Genomic DNA, 23,450 nt, shown 5'->3' on the forward strand with positions numbered 1-23,450 from the left:
TCATTCATATATCCTTATGTACATATTCTTTATCCCCTTACACTGTGTATAAGACAGTAGTTTTAGAATTGTTAGTTAGATTACTTGTTGGTTATCACTGCATTGTCGGAACTAGAAGCACAAGCATTTCGCTACACTCGCATTAACATCTGCTAACCATGTGTATGTGACAAATAAAATTTGATTTGATTTGATTTAGACGGGTGGAAATCTGTCTTTTGGTCTGATGAGTCCAAATTTGAGATTTTTGGTTCCAACCTTTGTGTCTTTGTGAGATACAAAGTAGGTGAATGGATGATCTCCGCATGTGTGGTTCCCACTGTGAAGCATGGAGGAGGAGGTGTGATTGTGTGGGGGTGCTTTGCTGGTGACACTGTCAATTATTTATTTAGAATTCAAGGCACACTTAACCAGCATGGCTACCACATCATTCTGCAGCGATACGCCATCCCATCTGGTTTGTGCTTAGTGGGACTATCATTTGTTTTTCAACAGGACAATCACCCAACACACATCCAGGCTGTGCAAGGGCTATTTGACTAAGAAGGAGAGTGATGGAGTGCTGCATCAGATGGATTTCCTGGCCCCCACAATCACCCGACCTCAACCAAATTGAGATGGTTTGGGATGAGTTGGACCGCAGAGTGAAGGAAAAGCAGCGAACAAGTGCTCAACGTGATAACTGTTGGAAAAGCATTCCAGGTGAATATTTGTTCTGTCTTTTCTGGAGAATAAAATAGCTATTGTAACCAGCGTTGTATGGCTTGTTTAAGAAAGGGCGATACTTTGAACATGGTTTCATTTTCAATAACAGTGCCTTCAGAAAGTATTCATATACCTTGACTTATATGTGTTGTGTTATAGCCTGAATTCAAAATGGATTAAATAGATTTTATTCTCATCCATCTACACACAATATCCCCAAAACATGTTTTTACATTTTTTTGCAAATTTATTGGAAATGAAATACAGAAATGTCTCATTTACGTAAGCATTCACACCCCTGAGTTAATACATGTTAGAATCACCTTTAGCAGCGATTACAGCTGTGAGTCTTTCTGGGTAAGTCTCTAGGAGCTTTGCATGCTTGAATTGTACAATATTTGTCCATTATTCTTTTCAAAATGTTTCAAGCTCTGCCAAATTGGTTGTTGATCAATGCCAGACAACCATTTTGAAGTCTTGCTATAGGTTTTCAAGCAGATTTAAGTCAAAACTGTAACTCGGCCACTCAGGAACATTCACTGTCTTCTTGGTAAGCAACTCCAGCTCAGATTTGGCCATGTGCTTTAAGATATTGTTCTGCTGAAAATGTGGATTCATCTCCCAGTGTTTGGTGGAAAGCAGACTGAACCAGCTTTTCCCCTAGGATTTTGCATGTGCTTAGCTACATTACATTTATTTTTTATCCTGAAAAACTCCCCAGTCCTTTAATGATTACCAGCATACCCATAACACAATGCAGCCACCACTATGCTTGAAAATACAGAGTGTAGTACTCCATAATGTGTTTGATTGGATTTGCTTTAACATAACACTTTGTATTTAGGACAAAAAGTTAATTGCTTTGCCATTTTTTTTGCAGTATTACTTTAGTGCCTTGTTGCAAACAGGATGCATGTTTTGGAATATTTGTATTCTGTACAGGCTTCCCTCTTTTTCCTCTGTCAATGAGGTTAGTATTGTGGAGTAAATAAAATGTTGCTTATCCATCCTCAGTTCTCTCCTATCACAACCATTAAACTCTGTAACTGATTTAAAGTCACCATTGGCCTCATGGTGGAATCCTTGAGCGGTTTCCTTCCTCTCTGGCAACTGATTTAGGAAAGACGTCTGTATCTTTGTAAAGATTGGGTGTATTGATACACCATCCAGAGTGTAATTAATAACTTCACCATGCTCAAAGGGATGTTCAATGTCTGCTTTTATCATATTTAGCCGTCTACCAATGGGTCTCATTCTTTGCGAGGCATTGGAAATCCTCCCTGGTCTTTGTGTTTGAATCTGTGTTTGAAATTCACTGGGACCTTACAGATAATTGTATGTGTAGGGTACAGAAATGAGGTTTTCATCAAGCAGGTTTTCATCAAGAATCTCATTTCACACAGAGGGAGTCCATGCAACTTATTATGTCACTTGTTCAGCACATTTTTTACTCCTCAATTTATTTAGGCTTGCCATAACAAAGGGGTTGAACACTTATTGACTGAAGACATTTCAGCTTTTCATTGTAAATTAGTAAACATTTTGAAAACGTAATTCCACTGACTTTATGGGATATTGTATGTTGGCCAGTAGCAAAACATCTCACAATTCAGACTGTAACACAACAAAATGTGGAAAAATTCAAGGGGTGTGAATTCTTTCTGATGGCACTGTAACCTAAAATGAGAAGTTGGAATCTGTATAAAGGTAAAAAGTCCATTTTTGAACAAAGGATGAGCTTTTCTTAGTAATCTACTGGAGAACCAGTTCGGTTTTAAGTATAACTTACATATGAGTGAAGCTTTTAGTGAGAGGCCTCTTTTAGTGAGAGGCACCCCCAAACTCATATTCATTATATAAATAGGCACATTTGAATTTTGTCTGGCTTAGCGTTACAAATAAAGTTAAAGTTTTTTTGCGTATATGATTTTATAAACTAGTCGTCTGTAGTAGGCAGTACCGTAAGTATATAAGTAAACTGTGATATGACTAAAAAGTTAATTAGTGTGATTTTTCCATAGACAGGTATTTCCCTCCCCATGGTTGCAGGATCTAACCTATTCATGCTAACTTTCTTTTGAAATTTGTTGTGGTAAGTTCAGTTATATATTTAGGGATATGAATAGCAAGTTCACCATCAGCCCATTTTATTGGTAGACTACAGAATAATGTAAAAGTTGTTTACTTTAACAATCCTAAACAGAATATGGTACACTTATCATAATTGGGTTTTAGTCCAGAGAGGCTAGAGAAGGGATCTAAATCTTCAATGAGACAGTGCAGGGAACCAGATTATAGATTTAACAGGAAACTTGAGTCATTGGCATAGATTGACACTTATTTTTAAGCCCTGGAGTGTGAACCCTTTGATGTTCTTGATGGATTTGATTTTAATAGCTAGCATTTCAATGGCCATAACAAATAGATATGGAGACAGCCGAGACAGTATTCTCTGGTACTTTTAATGATATGACCCATTTTATAGATAGAAATTGACATTATAGGTCATTAACCAATCACAGCACTCCTTTACGATTGCACATTCAGCAAGTCATCAGCAGAGGGAGTTCCTATTGAATCCATTTTCCCATTCCCTGTGTTGGTGATGCTCATAAAATGTATCATACCTTCAGAATTAGTAAAGAGCCCACTCTGGAAATGTGATGTACTTGTAGACCAGGGGTATTCAACCGGGGAGGTCCTCCGCCTCTATGGGTCTGCGGAGATACTGCAGGGGGTCTGCGAAAATATATAAATTATAAAGTGGATTTAAAAGTAAAACATTTAAATGTTTTTATATTCACTGAGTGTACAAAACATTAAGCACACCTGCTCTTTCCATGACAGACTGACCAGGTGAACCCAGGTGAAAGCTATGATCCCTTATTGATGTCACTTGTTAAATCCACTTCAATCAGTATAGATAAAGGGGAGGAGACAGGTTAAGAGACAATTGAGACAACGTTTGTGTATGTGTGCCATTCAGAGGGTGAATGGTCAAGACAAAATATTTAAGTGCCTTTGAATGGGGTATGGTAGTAGGTGCCAGGTGCACCGGTTTGTGTCAACAACTGCAACACTGCTGGGTTTTTAACACTCAACAGTTTCCAGTGTGTTTCCAGTTTCCAAAAATGGTCTATCACCCAACTTCACACAACCGTGGGAAGCATTAGAGTCAACATGGGCCAGCTTTGCTGCAGAAAGCTTTCAACACCTTGTAAATCCATTCCCCAACTAATTGAGGCTGTTGTGAAGGCACTCAGTGTATAAACAACAACAGAATAAACAGATTTTGAAAAACATATGTAACATTATAACTTTAGTCCATCCCCTCGCCCCTACCCGAGCTCAAACCAGGGACCCTCTGCACACATAGACACCTAACACCCACGAAGCATCGTTACCCATCGCTCCACAAAGCCGCGGCCCTTCAAGAGCAAGGGGAAAAACTACTTCAGGTCTCAGAGCAAGTGACGTCACCGATTGAAACACTATTAGCACGCACCACCGCTAACTAGCTAGCCATTTCACATCGGTTACACTCACCCCCCTTTTGACCTCCTTTTCCGCAGCAACCAGTGATCCGGGTCACGGCACCAATGTAACCAGGGACCCTCTGCACACCTAGACAACTGACACCCACAAAACATCCTTACCCATTGCTCCACAAAAGCCGTGGCCCTTGCAGAGCAAGGGGAAGAACTACTTCAGGTCTCAGAGCGAGTGACGTCACCTATTGAAACACTATTGGGGCGGCAGAGTAGCCTAGTGGTTAGAGCGTTGGACTAGTAACCGAAAGGTTGCAAGTTCGAATCCCCGAGCTGACAAGGTTCAAATCTGTCGTTCTGCCCCTGAACAGGCAGTTAACCCACTGTTCCTAGGCCGTCATTGAAAATAAGAATTTGTTCTTAACTGACTTGCCTAGTAAAATAAAAAATAATAAATAAATAAAATAAACTATTAGCACGCACCCCCGCTAACTAGCTAGCCATTTCACATTGGTTACACATACACTACCGGTCAAATGTTTTATAACACCTACTCATTCAGGGGTTTTTCATTATTTGTACTATTTTCTACATTTTAGAATAATAGTGAAGACATCAAAACTATGAAATAAGACATGGAATCATGTACTAAACAAAAAAGTGTTAAACAAATCAAAATGTATTTTATATGAGATTCTTCAAATAGCCACCCTTTGCCTTGATGACAGCTTTGCACACGTTTGGCATTCTCTCAACCAGCTTCATGAGGTAGTCACCTGGAATGCATTTCAATTAACAGGTGTACCTTCTTAAAGTTAATTTGTGGAATTTCTTTCCTCCTTAATGCGTTTGAGCCAATCAGTTGAACAGGAAGACAAGAACAGCTCAAATAAGCAAAGAGAAATGACAGTCCAACATTGACTGACAATCATGTCTTAAAGTAATCCGGAACATTTCAAGAACATTTCTTCAAGTGCAGTCGCAAAAACCATCAAGCGCTATGATGAAACTGGCTCTCATGAGGACCGCAACAGGAATGGAAGACCCAGAGTTACCTCTGCTGCAGAGGTTAAGTTCATTAGAGAGTTACCAGCCTCAGAAATTGCAGTCCAAATAAATGCTTCACAGAGTTCAAGTAACAGACACATCTCAACATCAACTGTTCAGAGGAGACTGTGTGAATCAGGCCTTCATGGTCGAATTGCTGCAAAGAAACCAATAATAAAGGACACCAATAATAAGAAGAGACTTGCTTGGGCCAAGAAACACGAGCAATCGACATTAGACCTGTGGAAATTTGTCCTTCGGTCTGGAGTCCAAATTGGAGATATTTGGTTCCAACCGCAATGTCTTTGTGAGACGCGGTGTGGGTGCACGGATGATCTACGCATGTGTATTTCCCACCGTAAAGCATGGAGGAGGAGATGTTATGGTGTGGGGGTGCTTTGCTGGTGACACTGTCTGTGATTTATTTAGAATTCCACTTTGACTTTATGGGGTATTGTATGTTGGCCAATAACAAAAAATCTCACTTCAATCAATTTTAAATTCAGACTGTAACACAACAAAATGTGGAAAAATTCAAGGGGCGTGAATTCTTTCTGACGGGACTGTAACCAAAAAAGAGAAGTTGGAAACTGTATTAAGGTAAAAAGTCAATTTTTGAACAAAGGATGAGCCTTTCTTAGTAATCTACTGGAGAACCAGTTCTGGTTTAAGTATGAGTGAAGCTTTTAGTGAGAGGTTTAATGGTTTAATATTTAATAATTTCAGCACCCCCAAACTCATATTCATTATATAAATAGGCACATTTAATTTTGTCTGGCTTAGCATTCCAAATAAAGTTAAATATTTTTTGCGTATATGATTTAAAAAACTAGTCGTCTAGAGTAGGCAGTGCCATAACTAAACTGTGATATGACTAAAAAGTTAGTGTGATTTTTCCATAGACAGGTATTTCCCTCCCCATGGTTGCAGGATCTAACATATTCATGCTAACTTTCTTTTGAAATTTGTTGTGGTAAGTTCAGTTATATCTTTAGAGATATGAATAGCAAGTTCACCATCAGCCCATTTTGTTGGTAAACTACAGAATAATGTAAAAAATGTTTATTTTAACGATCCAATACGAAATATGTTACACTTATCATAATTGGGTTTTAGTCCATAGAGGCTGGAGAAGGAATCTACATCTTCAATGAGACAGTGCAGGGAACCAGATTACAGATTTTAGAGGAAACTTGAGTCATTCGCATAGATTGACACTTAACTAGCATGGTTACCACAACATTCTGCAGCGATACGCCATCCCATCTGGTTTGGGCTTAGTGAGATAATCATTTATTTTCAACAGGACAATTACCCAACACACCTCCAGGCCGTGTAAGGGTTATTTGACCAAGAAGGAGAGTGATGGAGTGCTGCATCAGATGACCTGGCCACCACAATCCCCCGACCTCAAACAAATTGAGATGGTTTGGGAGGAGACGGACCGCAGAGTGAAGAAAAAGCAGCCAACAAGTGCACAGCGTATGTGGGAACTCCTTCAAGGCTGTTGGAAAAGCATTCCAAGTGAAGCTGGTTGAGAGAATGCCAAGAGTGTACAAAGCTGTCATCAAGGCAAAGGGTTGCTATTTGAAGAATCTCAAATATAAAATATATTTGGATTTGTTTAACACTTTTGATTACTACATGATTCCATATGTGTTATTTAATAGTTTTGATGTCTTCACTATTATTCTACAATATAGAAAATAGTAAAATTAAAGAAAAACCCTTGAATGACTACTAGGCTACCCTAGGCAAAACCACTAGGCTACCCTGCCGCCCCACTATATGTATACCATAGTAGGAGAATAATGACATCAAGATGTCAGTATTATGTACAGTCCACAGATCATAGGGTCTTACAGGAGACATGTATACTGTAGCTCTAAAAAGGTCAGAATATCACTAGTTTCATCTTGATTTGAAAGACACAACAAAATACCTACAGGCTACACTGGCATGGAATCGCCCTAATGGTATTCTCAAGATCAAGAAAACAACCCCCTACTCTGCCTCAGATAGTTACTTTGCAAAACAAGCCAATACAGGTGGTGTCATCATATAAGTACAGCACAATTTCAAGCACAGATTCAACCACAAAGACCAGGGAGGTTTTCCAATGCCTCGCAAAGAAGGGGACCTATTGGTAGATGGGTAAGCAATGTAAAAAAGCAGACATTGAAAATCCCTTTGAGCGTGGTGAATTTATTAATTACACTCTGGATGGTGTAGCAATACACCCAATCTTTACAAAGATACAGACGTCCTTCCTAAGTCAGTGGCCAGAGAGGAAGGAAACCGCTCAGGGATTCCACCCTGAGGCCAATAGTGATTTTAAAACAGTTACAGAGTTTAATGGCTGTGATAGGAGAAAACTGAGGATGGATCAACATTGTAGTTAGTCCACAATTACTAACCTCATTGACAGAGTGAAAATAACGAATCCAGTACAGAATACAAATATTCCAAAACAATCATCCTGAACACCTAACAGCAGGACAATAACCTAAAACACAAGGCCAAATATACACTGGAGTTGCTTACCAAGAAGACAGTGAATGTATCTGAGTGGCCGTGTTACAGTTGACTTAAATCTACTTGAATATCGATGGTAAGACCTGCATATGGTTCTCTAGCATTGATCAACAACCAATTTGACAGAGCTTGAAGAATTTTGAAAAGAATAATGGGCAAATGTTGCACAATCCAGGTATGGAAAGCTCTTAGAGACTTACCCAGAAAGAATCACAGCTGTAATCATCACTGCCAAAGGTGTGTGAATACCTATGTAATGTAGATATTTCTGTATTTAATTTTCAATACATTTGCAAATATTTCTAAAAACATGTTTTCACCCTGTCCTTATTGGGTATTGTGTGTAGATGAGTGAGAAAAACAAATCTATTTCATCAATTTTGAATTCAAGCTGGAGCACCACAAAATGTGGAATAAGTGGAGGGGTATGAATACTTTCTGAAGGCACTGGATTTAAGTACTTTACTCCCCCTATGAGTTACCATCTGAGATCATAGTGTGTAGTATTTAGTATTTTAATCGGAGCCCAATTAACTACTGCTAAAGAAGCAGCTACTCTTACTTGGGTCCACACAAAACATGACAGGTAACATTAACAGACAAGTACATCACAATGACAGAACTACATACATTTAAAATAAGAACACACGCTTTCATACATTTATGCCCTCACAAGCATGTGATTCATAGATGCTACTGAATGCAAGTGCAACACACAAAAAAACGAAAATGGAAATGCAATAACAAGGTGTCTTGCAAATAGGCTGACACTTTTCACTAAATCCCTCTGACGTGAATAATGCTACCTTGTTTCTATAATTACCACCAGTAATGGGTATCCTGGGTAAAAGTATAGGCTTTTTCATTTACCACTAGGGTGTGAACGTTTAAACGACATTGGGCTTTTTCATCAATTTTTTCAATTTTTTAATCACAGTGCAGTTATCACAAAACTACCACTGACAGGTCCCAATCATCATCTTAAAGGGAAAAATAAAATGTTTTAATGCATAATGTAATAATGCTGTAACTTCAGTAGGAAGAGATATTCATCTTTCAAATTATTTACCAAGGATATAAAGCGCTCCACACAAAATGGCAGAGTGAGACAGGGAAGCGACAGCAGTGAATTCCTGTATGGCAATACTTTGAGTTAAATGCAAACTTAGCAAGATGGAATTGCACTACAGTGGTAGTGCAGGTGGAACGCTTAACCATCTGAAAGGGAAGCACCGTGATCCAACCCGTTGCTGGCAGCAGTACAATAAGGGACGGAGTGAGAAAATCACATTGCTGATTACAGAAATGATTGCAGTTGATATGCAGCCATCGTCAATGGTAGAGGATGTCAGCTTCTGTAACGGCGTTCTTCGTTTGTAGAAAGAGAGTCGGACCGAAATGCAGCGTGTAGGTTACTCATGACTTTAATGAAAGAATGCGTACATGAAATAACTCAATTAACATACAAAGCAAAACAACAAACGGAACGTGAAACTAATTACAGCCTATCTGGTGACTATAACACAGAGACAGGACAAACACCCACAAAATACGACGCGAACTCAGGCTACCTAAATACGGTTCCCAATCAGAGACAACGATAAGCAGCTGACTCCAATTGAGAATCGCCTCAGGCAGCCAAGCCTAACTAGACACCCCTAATCAACACAATCCCAATTACTACAAACCCCAATACGAAACACAACATATAAACCCATGTCACACCCTGGCTTACCCAAACATATACCAAAAACACAAAATATAATGACCAAGGCGTGACAGCTTCACTGCCCTGATGGTATATCTAGAATCAGACAGACTACAAGATGCCATGTTGAAAAACCGTGACGGCCTGGATGGAGAAATTGTACAATGATTGCTCTGCAAGTACAACGTGCAAGCTCTCAAACACAATACTTTGCGTTAACAACAGATGTTGTTGGACGTCTAGGAACACGCTGTCATGTATCACTGCAACGAACCATCACATTGATGAGAAGTGGGACGTGAAGTCCCATGTACAGACATCTGAGAAAATGGAGGAGGGGGACACATCAGAGAACCTAAAACTGCATTAAATACCAATGTTTCTGAGTGGGTGGAGGACAGCAGTAAGGTGAGCGCCGTCTGGTAAGTAGCCAGGACTGCGGTAGATTGAACTGCATTGCCCCCTAGTGGTCATACACAGATTCATATCTGAATTTTGAATTCATGTCATTTTATGTTTATATATTTTTTTAAAAGCAGTTTAAACGTTAAGAACTGTACATTTGTCACATCCCTAGTTTCCACCCGTTGGTTTCCACCCCATAATGGGTTCCATTTTAGCTAATTTAGCTGCTGTACCCTGGGAGCTGATTTATCTAGAGGATGATTTAAATCACGCTACAGAATGTTTTATTGATTTGCTCACTGAGGTAATGGACTATCATGCCCCTATAAGAAAGAGAACAGTTGGTGCCCGTCCATCTCCATGGATTGATGATGAACTGGGTGAAGCTTTTTCTCAAAGAAATATGGCAAAAGTCTTAGCAGCCAAGTGAAAATTTGAAATTGATGAACAGAATTATAGAACATTACGTAATTATGCAGTTAAATTGAATCGAAGGAAAAAAAAGTTATTTTACAACAATGCTTTTACTGATTGTAAAAATGATTCTAAAAAGGTATGGAACACAGTTAAGGGCTTACTTGGTACATCTATCTCATCATGCCCATCTAGTGTGGAGGTTGACGGGAGAATAATAACAAAACCAGTTGATATTGCCAATCATTTTGCAGATTTTTTTACACAGAAAATTAAATTATTAAGCAACAACGTAGACATAAATTCTTCCAAACAAGCTATTGTCCAATGGATTGATGATCATATCATGAGCAATAATATCTGCTCTTTTAGTCTACAAACGGTGTCAGTGGAGGAGGTGTTAAACCTATTGAAGTCATTACCTGATGGTAAATCTACAGGTTATGGTCTTATGGACAATTTTTTGCTTCGCTGTGCTGCTCCCCAGATTGCAGTTCCACTGAAGATACATATTTAATTGGTCACTGGAAAAGAGGTTGTTTGCAAATGTATGGAAGCATGCGAAACTGTGTCCTATTCCGAAAGACTGCAAAGAACCCATTACTCCTGCCAATAGTCGACCAATTAGTCTACTCCCCACACTCAGTAAGATATTGGAGGGTATTGTGAGTAGACAAATGTGGGAGTATATGGAAAAGAATGATCTGATTACAGCCAATCAGCATGCTTATCGCAAAAACCATTCCACTACCACTGCATTGGTTGACATGACTGACCAGTGGCTCAATGCTATGGATAATGGCAGGTTTGTAGGTGTACTATTTTTAGATTTCAGTGCAGCATTTGATTTAGTGGATCATGAAATTATTTTGACAAAATTAATGCATTATGGTTTTAAGGAGGTAGCATTCAAATCAAATCAAATCAAATGTATTTATATAGCCCTTCGTACATCAGCTGATATCTCAAAGTGCTATACAGAAACCCAGCCTAAAACCCCAAACAGCAAGCAATGCAGGTGTAGAAGCACGGTGGCTAGGAAAAACTCGATAGAAAGGCCAAAACCTAGGAAGAAACCTAGAGAGGAACCAGGCTATGTGGGGTGGCCAGTCCTCTTCTGGCTGTGCCGGGTGGAGATTATAACAGAACATGGCCAAGATGTTCAAATGTTCATAAATGACCAGCATGGTCGAATAATAATAAGGCAGAACAGTTGAAACTGGAGCAGCAGCACAGTCAGGTGGACTGGGGACAGCAAGGAGTCATCATGTCAGGTAGACCTGGGGCACGGTCCTAGGGCTCAGGTCAGTTGAAACTGGAGCAGCAGCATGGCCAGGTGGACTGGGGACAGCAAGGAGTCATCATTGAATTGGGTACAGTCATATCTAACTGACAGGAAACAGTCTACCTATATCAATGGTTCATTTTCTTCCCCTAATGTGTTAAACTGTGGAATACCGCAGGGCAGCTGCCTTGGGCCACTTCTCTACTTAATATACACCAACGACCTTCCCTATGCCTTGGTTGAAACTCAAGCTACTATATTTGCAGATGATACTACAATTTATGCAGCAAGACAATCGGTTCAACAGGTACAGCAAGCTTTGCAAGGAGATTTGGAGATGATCAGGAAATGGGTTTGCCAAAACAAACTTGCTTTAAACACCAAGAAAACCAAAGTTATGATGGTCTGTTCAACTAGGAAAAGGCCAAAACAGCATGGGATACAATTAAGTATGGGAGGAATACAAATTGAAGAAGTGGCAGAAACCAAACTACTGGGAGTGCAGCTAGACAACTGCTTATCATGGTCGTCTCAAATAACTAATCTATGTAAAAAAAATATTAAAATAGCATGCATAATCAGAAGGATAGCTAAATATTTACCAGGGAAAATCCTTCAGCAAATAACACAGGCATTGGTTGAGAGTCAAGTGAACTATTGTTCGGTGGTCTGGGGAAATGCATCATCTAGTGAAGTTAGGAGGCTGCAGAATGCACAGAATAAAGCAGCAAGGATTGTTTTAAGGCGGAGATATGGTTCTTCTGTTGCAGTCATGCGCAGTGTTCTTGGTTGGTCATCAATCAACAAGATAATTAAAAAAAACATGCTTATCTTATTTTATAATATACATCATTTAAAACGGCCAAGTTCTATTCACAATGGTATTCAGTTGGTAAGAGACAGACATTCCGTAAATACTAGGAATAGATTGTCCACCATTTATTCGTTATCCAGACAGAAAAAATAAATGGGCAAAAGAACATTTTGATTTAGAGCAATAAAGAAATGGAAAAAATTAACTGAGCAAACTAGAAACCTTTCAATATATAAGTTTAAACATTATTTAAAAACAATTTAAATATAGTATATAGAAATGTTGTGGGACTATAGTAGATGAATAATCAATATTTTTTTTAGATTGAGTATTTATTGGGTCATTATGCTAGTGTGTATGTATGTTTGTAATAGTGTGTTATATGTGAAAGTGTGTTTGTATTATAAATTGTATTTTAATGTTAAGGACTCTTGGAAAATTAGTCCAAATGGGGACTAAAAGAGATCCTAATAAAATAAAATCAAAATCAAATTATGTAAAATGCAACATTCGTGAACATGCATATATAACCAGGCCTTGAATCTTGAGCCTTGTTACAGAACTGTATTTTATTAAATATTCATGACAAAATAACCACGTTTCTTAAAATATCCTTTAGATTTGCTGCCACATCATCTTGGAACACTTTGCAAAAGGACTTTTGGACTTTTCAAGATTATTTTATTCAGATTTTAAATCCCAGATTGGAGGGCTGTTGACTACAAATTGTAATATTTTCTAACCTGTTTTTTTTTCTTCTTATTCACATTGTACTGTTTTCACTTCCATTTATTGCTGTTATATGTTGTGTAGTGTCTCATGTATGTGCAACTGAGGCAGGGCTCACTTGAAAAAGAGAAGGAAATGTATATATACAGTGCCGTGCAAAAGTATTCGGCCCCCTTGAACTTTGCGACCTTTTGCCACATTTCAGGCTTCAAACATAAAGATATAAAACTGTATTTTATTTTTTTGTGAAGAATCAACAACAAGTGGGACACAATCATGAAGTGGAACGACATTTATTGGATATTTCAAACTTTTTTAACAAATCAAAAACTGAAAAATTGGGCGTTGCAAAATTATTCAGCCCCTTTACTTTCAGTGCAGCAAACTCTCTCCAGAAGTTCAGTGAGGATCTCTGAATGATCCAATGTTGACCTAAATGACTAATGATGATAAATACAATCCACCTGTGTGTAATCAAGTCTCCGTATAAATGCACCTGCACTGTGATAGTCTCAGAGGTCCGTTAAAAGCGCAGAGAGCATCATGAAGAACAAGGAACACACCAGGCAGGTCCGAGATACTGTTGTGAAGAAGTTTAAAGCAGGATTTGGATACAAAAAGATTTCCCAGGCTTTAAACATCCCAAGGAGCACTGTGCAAGCGATAATATTGAAATGGAAGGAGTATCAGACCACTGCAAATCTACCAAGACCTGGCCGTCCCTCTAAACTTTCAGCTATTACAAGGAGAAGACTGATCAGAGATGCAGCCAAGAGGCCCATGATCACTCTGGATAAACTGCAGAGATCTACAGCTGAGGTGGGAGACTCTGTCCATAGGACAACAATCAGTCGTATATTGCACAAATCTGGCCTTTATGGAAGAGTGGCAAGAAGAAAGCCATTTCTTAAAGATATCCATAAAAAGTGTTGTTTAAAGTTTGCCACAAGCCACCTGGGAGACACACCAAACATGTGGAAGAAGGTGCTCTGGTCAGATGAAACCAAAATTGAACTTTTTGGCAACAATGCAAAACGTTATGTTTGGCGTAAAAGCAACACAGCTCATCACCCTGAACACACTATCCCCACTGTCAAACATGGTGGTGGCAGCATCATGGTTTGGGCCTGCTTTTCTTCAGCAGGGACAGGGAAGATGGTTAAAATTGATGGGAAGATGGATGGAGCCAAATACAGGACCATTCTGGAAGAAAACCTGATGGAGTCTGCAAAAGACCTGAGACTGGGAGGGAGATTTGTCTTCCAACAAGACAATGATCCAAAACATAAAGCAAAATCTACAATGGAATGGTTCAAAAATAAACATATCCAGGTGTTAGAATGGCCATGTCAAAGTCCAGACCTGAATCCAATCGAGAATCTGTGGAAAGAACTGAAAACTGCTGTTCACAAATGCTCTCCATCCAACCTCACTGAGCTCGAGCTGTTTTGCAAGGAGGAATGGGAAAAAATGTCAGTCTCTCGATGTGCAAAACTGATAGAGACATACCCCAAGCTGTAATCGCAGCAAAAGGTGGCGCTACAAAGTATTAACTTAAGGGGGCTGAATAATTTTGCACGCCCAATTTTTCAGTTTTTGATTTGTTAAAAAAGTTTGAAATATCCAATAAATGTCGTTCCACTTCATGATTGTGTCCCACTTGTTGTTGATTCTTCACAAAAAAATACAGTTTTATATCTTTATGTTTGAAGCCTGAAATGTGGCAAAAGGTCGCAAAGTTCAAGGGGGCCGAATACTTTCGCAAGGCACTGTACAGCAAAAGTTTGGACACACCTACTCATTCAAGGGTTTTATTTATTTTTTACTATTTTCTACATCTACATTGATTTGAGATTCTTCAAAGTATTCACTCTTTGCCTTGATGACAGCTTTGCACACTCTTCATGAGGTAGTCACCTTGAATGCATTTCAATTAACAGGTGTACCTTGCTAAAAGTTCCTTCGTGGAATCAGGAACATTTCAAGAACTTTGAAAGTTTCTTCAAGTACAGTCACAAAAACCAACAAGCACTATGACGAAACTGGCTCTCATGAGGACCGCCACAGGAAATGAAGACCCAGAATAATCTCTGCTGCAGAGGACAAGTTCATTAGAGTTAACTGCACTTCAGATTGCAGCCCAAATAAATGCTTCACAGAGTTCAAGTAACAGACACAAGGGCCTCCCGAATGGTGCAGTGCTAAGCTGTGCCACTAGCGATCCTGGTTAGAGTCCAGGCTCTGTCGCAGCCGTACGCATCCAGGAGACCCATGGGGCGGTGCACAATTGGCCTAGCATCGTCCGGGTTAAAGGAGGGTTTGGCCGGCAGGAATGTTCTTGTCCCATCGCGCACTACGGACTCCTGTGGCGGGTCGGGCGCAGTGCACGCTGACACAGTCGCCAGGTGTATGGTGTTTCCTCCGACACATTGGTGTGGCTGGCTTCCGGGTTTAGCGGACACTGTGTCAAGAAGCTGTGCGGCTTGGCTGGGTTGTGTTTCGGAGGATGACCGGCTCTCGACCTTCACCTCTCCCGTGTCCGTACGGGAGTTGCAGCAATGAGACAAGACAAAATTGGGAAAAAAGGGGTAAAAAATAAATAAAATAACAGACACATCTCAACATCAACTGTTCAGAAGAGACTGCGTGAATCAGACATTCCTGGTCAAATTGCTGCAAAGAAACCACTACTAAAGGACACCAATAAGAAGAAGAGACTTGCTTGGGCCAAGAAACACGAGCAATTGACATTAGACCGGTGGAAATCTGTCCTTCGGTCTGATGAATCCAAATTTTAGCTTTTTGGTTCCACCAACGTGTCTTTGTGAGACGCAGAGTCGCTGTCAGTGATTTATTTAGAATTCAAAGCACACTTAACCAGCATGGCTACTACAGCATTCTGCAGCAATATGCCATCCCATCTGGTTTGCGCTTAGTGGGACTATTGTTTGTTTTTCAACAGGACAACACACCTCCAGGCTGTGTCAGGGCTATTTGACCAAGAAGGAGAGTGATGGAGGACTGCATTAGAAGACTTTGACTCCACATTCACCCGATCTCAACTCAATTGAGATGGTTTGGGATGAGTTGGACCGTAGAGTGAAAGAAAAGCAGCCAACAAGTGCTCAGCATATGCGGGAACTCCTTCAAGACTGTTGGAAAAGCATTCTTCATGGAGCTGGTTGAGATAATGCCAAGAGTGTACAAAGCTGTCATCAAGGCAAAGTGTGGCTATTTTGAAGAATCTAAAATATATTTTTACATGTTTAACACTTTTTTGGTTACTACATGATTCATATATGTTATTTCATAGTTTGATGTCTTCACTATTATTCTATAGCAAAAATAAAGAAAAACACTTGAATGAGTAGGTGTGTCAAACTTTTGACTGGTACTGTATATATATAAAAAATATGTGGTTCAGGTTTCAAGCGCTACGCCTGATCAAGTCACATGAGCCATTCACTGTAGATTCACTATAAGTTCTTCATATCAGATATATACGAAATACAGTCGTGACAAGTGCACATCAGATTAGTACAAATGTATCAACTCACCAGTCCCATTTCTGCATGTTGTTAAGAGTACAATGTTGTTTCCTGGTGTTTAGTTGTACTATGTCAAGCAAATAGCTGACAAACACACAATACATAGTTAATCGCCTAGTTATATTTACCTCATTTTTCAACGGAAATACAATCTCTAAGTCTTTCAAAGAGTCCTGTTTGATTCACTGCATCTCAAAGGCTGTTTATTTGTTGAAGTTGTAGTGTGGAAAACTTTATTCTATATATGATTCTACGTCTAAGGTGTTCAGAGCAAAGTTTGCCTCTCATTTCCCCATACTCTCCGCCCTCGCCTCCATTCGCTGACAAATCACAAATGACTGTCAATTAGGGTGCATCTCCAGTTTCCCTGCGTCTCCTATGAGAGACAACGGCAGAATCACTGTCCTCCTTGGAGAGGGAGGAGGAAAGTGTGATGAATTCTTCTAGAGACAAAGTATAATCAGTGAGAGGCCTTCCGCCTGCTAATTAAGGAGACTAAAGCTTAGAGGTGATTTGGAGAACCGTTACGTTATCCCACGTCTCCTCAAGACACTATGTAAATCCCAGACACAAATCACACAGACACCACTCAAACCATAGCCCTGACTAACACACACAAGAGAGAGAGCTTGTGAGTGGGAGGGAGTCGAGAAGAGAATGAACATTTCTGCAATCAAAAGATTTAAATCAACGACACGCCCCACCAAAAAAAAACATGTACGATGTAGAATGATAATAACAGAAGAAGAAAGGAATCAATGAACCGCGCTCAAATTAGACCAACTGCATATGCATCATGCCCACACCAAATCCACAACTGGGGTGCATTGACAAAGACCTCTATTTTTGTGTAGCTGACCGTAGCACCAGTTCCAATCCAAGTGCCAATGCTGTTAAAATGGTTTAGTTCAAAAAGTACAAGTGGTATCAAAAAGCTGTATACAAGCAACCTATTGCAGACCGGTCTGCAAGTTTTCAAGTTTGAATGGCTTTCTAGCTTAAACGATTGAAGACTAGTTATGGGATATATTTTCACAGTTCAAGTCTATGGCCATTGAAATGAATTGGGATTTATGCAAATATGGTTGTAATGTGAAAAGGATTAATAGTATCAAAATGTTTTGTTTTTTTCAAGCAAACTGAAGACAGTCAGTCTGCATGGTTTGAAGTTGTTTTGGTGCTGGTAGATTTGACGTTTTTTGTGCTACAGGTGGCAGCGGAAGGCAAATAATAATAAGAAGTATGATGAACAGTTTTTAAAGTTCTAAAGCACATCTAATTACTTCCCCAATGGGACTGGTGTATTGCCATATCACATTACATTACATTGACTGGGATTGAAGCATGAGTAGGGCCTGATGAAATCCACATCCTAAACTTGCAAATCAAATCCCCCTATACAAAGTGATTGTCAAAACTTGGACATCCAACAACCTGTAGCCTAAACCCTAAAGGAAATCGATGCCATTAGATTGTCCATTGACAGAACAACAACTTCCAAAACCGCACGTCCAAAAGTGGAAGTTGCTTCGCAGGCTCTTCCTTTTCCCCTCAAAACCAATTTTTGCTGATGGAGCTGAGAACGCTTTATCGCGGATACTGTCATTGGATGCAACGAAACCACACCCAACTATAATCTGACAAAGCCCATGCGGCCATGTTACAAATTCAAACTCGAATTAGACTGATAGGCATACATCCATATTAACGTGAAAACATGCCTAACATCAACGGTTTGACATTGGAGAGTCATTCTTTTTAACATCGATAAAGCCTACACTTTCTAGCGCCGTTTTGAACTTCTAATGCAGTAGAGATAATAAGGAAGGGAGTGGTTTGTGACACGCGAGCAGCCGCTCACTGATATGTCACTCATACCTCCAACACCATCAAAACTTCTGCTACATGGATTTCGGGCCAATGCTGGATCTGATCGACTCCAGGCCTAAAGCATCTCTGCACTCTTGAGCTCTCAAACACACTGAAACTTCACCTCCTTCGCTGTCATTTTGAAACCTGCTTGAACAGGTTTGCTCGCACAAGGCAATCACTAGGTGATACCACAGTTTGGAACTTCTGTCTCTTCTATTCCACAGAAATCATGTTGAGTTCTATGTTATTCTATGTTCTAGTCACTGTGTTCCTAGGAATCTATTACGCAGAGTTTCAATCCATCCTCTGCCATGCTTTGAAGCATTAAATCCGTCTCTACCTTGGAACACCGTCGGCCTCTAATCATTCTCAGTGTGCCTATTGTAGATCATTGTCTAATATTGCAACAAAGTCAAACATTTTGGCACATATCACCCAGCTAGCATATTTGGTTCATTGGAAGTTTTGGGAACATATGTTTTTGGTTTTATATTGGTTTTATATTGGTTGTGGGAATGAAGCCATAGCGTTTTTAATGTTCTTAGAACAGAAGTGAAAATGTTGCTTGTTCTGGGAACGTTTATTTTTAGGTTGCAGGGACGTTCTGAGAACGTTTTACTCTGGTTCCTTGAACGTTTATTAGGAAGTTTTTGAATAACTTCCTTAAAACTTTCACTGAATGTTTCAATAAGACTTTTAGTGACACTGCAATCTTATTTTGGGCACAGATAGGACACATCACCGCATCAGTGAGATTCAAACATATAATCTTCAGTTCACTATCCAAGGAATTAGTCCACTGCACAATCCTATAGGATAGAATTCTATAGAACTGGTTAAACAATCTGATAGGATTGAATCAATCCCATAAGAGATTGAACACCTCAGGGATGTATCACTGGTGTGAGTAGGCAAAGATGGAGATTGTCCTCTGGAAAGACACGGGAGAAAGACTGTTCCTCAGTTTACTGGTATTTAATCTTGATTGCAGTTGAACAAATGTTCTGGTTTCTGTGCCATATTTAGCTGTGAGATTGTGAAATAAAGCGGCATAGGGTATTTTAGATTCTTTGGGCAAGTTTTCTGTACGTAGTATGTATTACCACATTACACAACCTCACATTTTGACCACATCGATTTGAGGGTAATTACACATCCTTTAAAGCTCAGATGTTAGTATCAAAGTTTATAGTAATCACAATGACACAAAATCGATTGCTTAAAACCGATCAATATCATTTGATTTGTACCGTTGATTTTGTCATAAGTGCCAGCGGTTGAAGGATTTAGAATGATCATTTCCAAACTCAAATGGCAGGGAACATTTGGGGCGATCATAAAAGTCACTGTCCTCACACCTATACATGGATTTGAGAGGCAAACTATCACTCAAATAACAGCCAACCTTTGTCACTGTGGATATCATATGGCGGGCTGTGATTAGTTTAAGTTAAATATCAAAGCAACCGATTTGTTTCCTTTGCCTTTTCGGCAGCCTCACAAAACTTCCATCCGACATTCTAGAATTTAGATGACTGTATTCAGCAAATTCTCTTCTAACCAGTGATATACAAATTATTCTCAGATTTCAGTGTGGCCTTTGAATTGTTAGTTTAAACAGTGCATACACACCAAACGTTTTTTACTTGCGCTATTGTTTATCTTTCAGTTTTGGTGACCCCTTAATCAAAATGCATCGCTCAAAAATGTAACTGGTTGTCTTTAGCAGGTGTTCCTCTAACAAGTGATACAAACAATATTTCCAGTTTCCATGTGGTTTTTGTGTGGTGTTAGTGTCAACATCACATACAACCTGATTTCCCTTCTAGTCGATATAAGTGACGAATTGCCAAAAACAGAGTTTTGAGAGCATATGCAGTTTATAAGGTGCTTGTTTAAAAGAATACAAGTAATATGATTACTATTGTGGCACATGTGTAGGTAGTAAATTTGAAGTTTTCAATATACCACAAACTGTTTATAGATTTTGGACACTTCAAAAAAGTTTTTTGACATTGGGCTATTTATCAAAAGATATTGTCAACGGGAAGTAGAGACAGGACTATAAACGGACGTAACAATTTTTTTACAATAGTATTCTACTTAATTAGGTAAAAACTGCTGAATGAGTCCAAAAACGTGAGGCAATTTATTTATTTTGATGATCTACCAGAATCATGAAAACGAGTTTGACTTGCCTATAATAATTATTTAGCAATAACAAATAAGATAAGCATTTGTCATCTGCTATAACAATACAGTGACTCAAACACAAAACACAAATGGCTACAACATTAGCTAGTCAGCTGACAGGCAAAATGTGGCTAACAGTAGTTTCTTAGCTAGCATAAAAAAACTAAATTGAGTGCATAAAATGCTGCACAATTCACAAAATATGACTAAAAGTTTGTCAAGAAACATAAGGAAACAAAGACTAACATGACCCACAGTTCTTGCATTCACACACAGTGAAGAAAATAATAATGTTAATGCAGATTCTCTGCACAGCCACAGGTGGTGAGCTGAACTTGATAGTTAATTAAACCTCTACAAGATCGGTGGGTCCCCCGGGGGACGGTTGAGCTAACGTGATTAGCATGAGGTTGTAAGTAAAAATAACATTTCTCAGGACATAGACCTATCTGATATTGGCAGAAAGCTTAAATTATTGTTAATCTAACTGCACTGTCCAATTTACAGTAGCTATTACAGTGAAAGAATACCATGCTATTGTTTGAGGAGAGTGAACAATTATGAACTTGAAAATGTATTAATAATAAACCAATTAGGCACATTTGGGCAGTCTTGATACAACATTTTGAACAGAAATACAATGCTTCATTGGATCAGTCTAAAACTTTGCACATACACTGCTGCCATCGAGTGGCCAAAATCTAAATTGCGCCTGGACTGGAATAATACATTATGGCCTTTCTCTTGCATTTCAAACATGGTACAAAAAAAATACAAACAAATGCATGGTTCTTTTGTATTATCTCTTACCAGATCTAATGTGTTATATTCTCCTACATTAATTCAACATTTCCACAAACTTCAAAGTGTTTCTTTTCAAATGGTATCAAGAATATGCTTATCCTTGCTTCAGGTCCTGAGCTACAGGCAGTTAAGATTTGGGTATGTCATTTTAGGCGAAAATTGAAAAAAGGGGTGGATCCTTAAGAGGTTTAACACTGCAAGCCTGTGCTAACTGTGACATCAGTTACTCTTTAAGGGACAGGCTATCTTAATTAAAGGTGAATAAAACAGAAATTAATATATAACAGTTGTAAAATTTTTTGTAATTAATGTTGTTATATTGTGCTAGAACTTATGACAAACTATCATTTATTGGGTCCAATTAAGAAAAAAGTTCTAACAGGATTCTGATTGGGGTGACAAAATCCTCTACTACTTATCAAAAACCTATAGGATATAATCGGATTACTTTTGATTTACAAATAGGAAAAAAAGTAGTCCAATAGGATTCTGATAGAGGTGACAGAAAATCCTATAGGACTGCGAAAATCCTATAAAGTCGTATAGGATTACTTTTGATTCTGAATAGGAGAAAAGAAGTCCAATAGGAAAAAAGTTGTCCAATAGGATTCAGATAGAGGTGAAACAAAATTGTGAGAATCCTACAGGATTCTATTGGAAGTTGCACTGATCCTATAAGATATTTTGACTAGGGAAGCACTCATTAAGATTAGGAGTGGCCAATTAGTGGGTGGGCCAACACACCTGAACACACTTAACAAGATAGAGGACAGAGAGAGTTTTGTTGATGCTTAGAATGGAATGTATGTTTTTGAAAACATTATTAGAATGTTCTCTGAACGTGACTAAAATGTAATTTAGATTTTTTATGGAAAGTTTTCTTCAGGTTTTGAGACCAGAATGAATGTATGTTTTTAAATAACATTCTTAGAACATTATTAACATTTTCTTGTGGTTTTTATGGAAAGTTTTCTTAATGTTCTTGGAATAATTTGAGAGCATGACTTTAAAAAGAACCATGAGAAAACCTGTAGGAAATTCCCACAGAAAAAGATTGTTTCTTAATGTTTTCTAAACTATTTGAGAACATTCCCAATGTCGACGTAATTTCCTGTCTCCAAGAGGAAACGCACTTTTAGGTTCCACCTCTGAAGAATGGCAAAGGCTACTTATACATATTCACAAATAGTAATTTCCACATGGAGTTGATAAATAGGACACTGACAGCTGTGAAAATGGACAAATTATCCAATGGATTATGATAATGTTCTTGTGAAAAGAAATGGCGGTGCAAAAGCATAAGTTTGCACCCCCTCCATGGCTCAAGTGGATACAAGCTGTTAGGCTCATCTGTTGTGTAGAGGAATAGCTTTGCAGCTGTTTCTGATCAATAAACAACGCCATGCTGGTGGGTGGTAACATTCAAATAAACCCAGCCCTGAAGTTAAACGTAGGTGGAAAAGTATTTGTATGTCATAGGAACAGACACCGCATTCACACAGATTTGCACGAAGTGGGCAGTTCAGATTAGTCACTTCAAGCCCAAATATATCATACTTTGACTAAAATGACGACTTATTGACTTTTATAATTGTGCAACATCATGGGTACGTTCTGGCCATCGTCTTTCAGCTTGAAAAAGTGGATTTCTATGGCCGTTTAAATAAGATGAGAATGTTCCAAAGCCAAGCGACTATCCTACACCCTTCTCAGAAATGTGTGGGAAGATTTTGCTGGCATTGCATGAAGCTCAGTTTCATTGGCTGCAGCTTGGTTATTCTATTGCCTAAAGCTTAGTTTCATTGGCTAATGGCTATGGCTTGGAACTATTGCCTAAATCTTGGTTTAATTAGCAGAAGTAAAGTTGTATTTTCTAAAAGCTTGGATCCATTGGCTAGAGCTT

The 23,450-nt window shown here is 38.9% G+C and overlaps 1 protein-coding gene across 1 annotated transcript in view; it reads right to left on the minus strand.

Annotated features, from left to right (window-relative positions):
* Positions 1 to 3,241: 3,241 nt before the first annotated feature.
* ipo11 (importin 11) overlaps positions 3,242 to 23,450 on the minus strand; it is a 275,946-nt gene continuing 255,737 nt past the window's right edge. The window contains exon 29 of the mRNA XM_029638398.2: positions 3,242 to 3,444. Coding sequence (XP_029494258.2) covers positions 3,415 to 3,444 — 30 coding nt within the window. The 3' untranslated portion in view covers positions 3,242 to 3,414. The remainder of the gene's footprint in view (positions 3,445 to 23,450) is intronic.

The sequence above is a fragment of the Oncorhynchus nerka genome, linkage group LG27, assembly GCF_034236695.1.
Source record: "Oncorhynchus nerka isolate Pitt River linkage group LG27, Oner_Uvic_2.0, whole genome shotgun sequence".
Lineage (NCBI taxonomy): Eukaryota > Metazoa > Chordata > Actinopteri > Salmoniformes > Salmonidae > Oncorhynchus > Oncorhynchus nerka.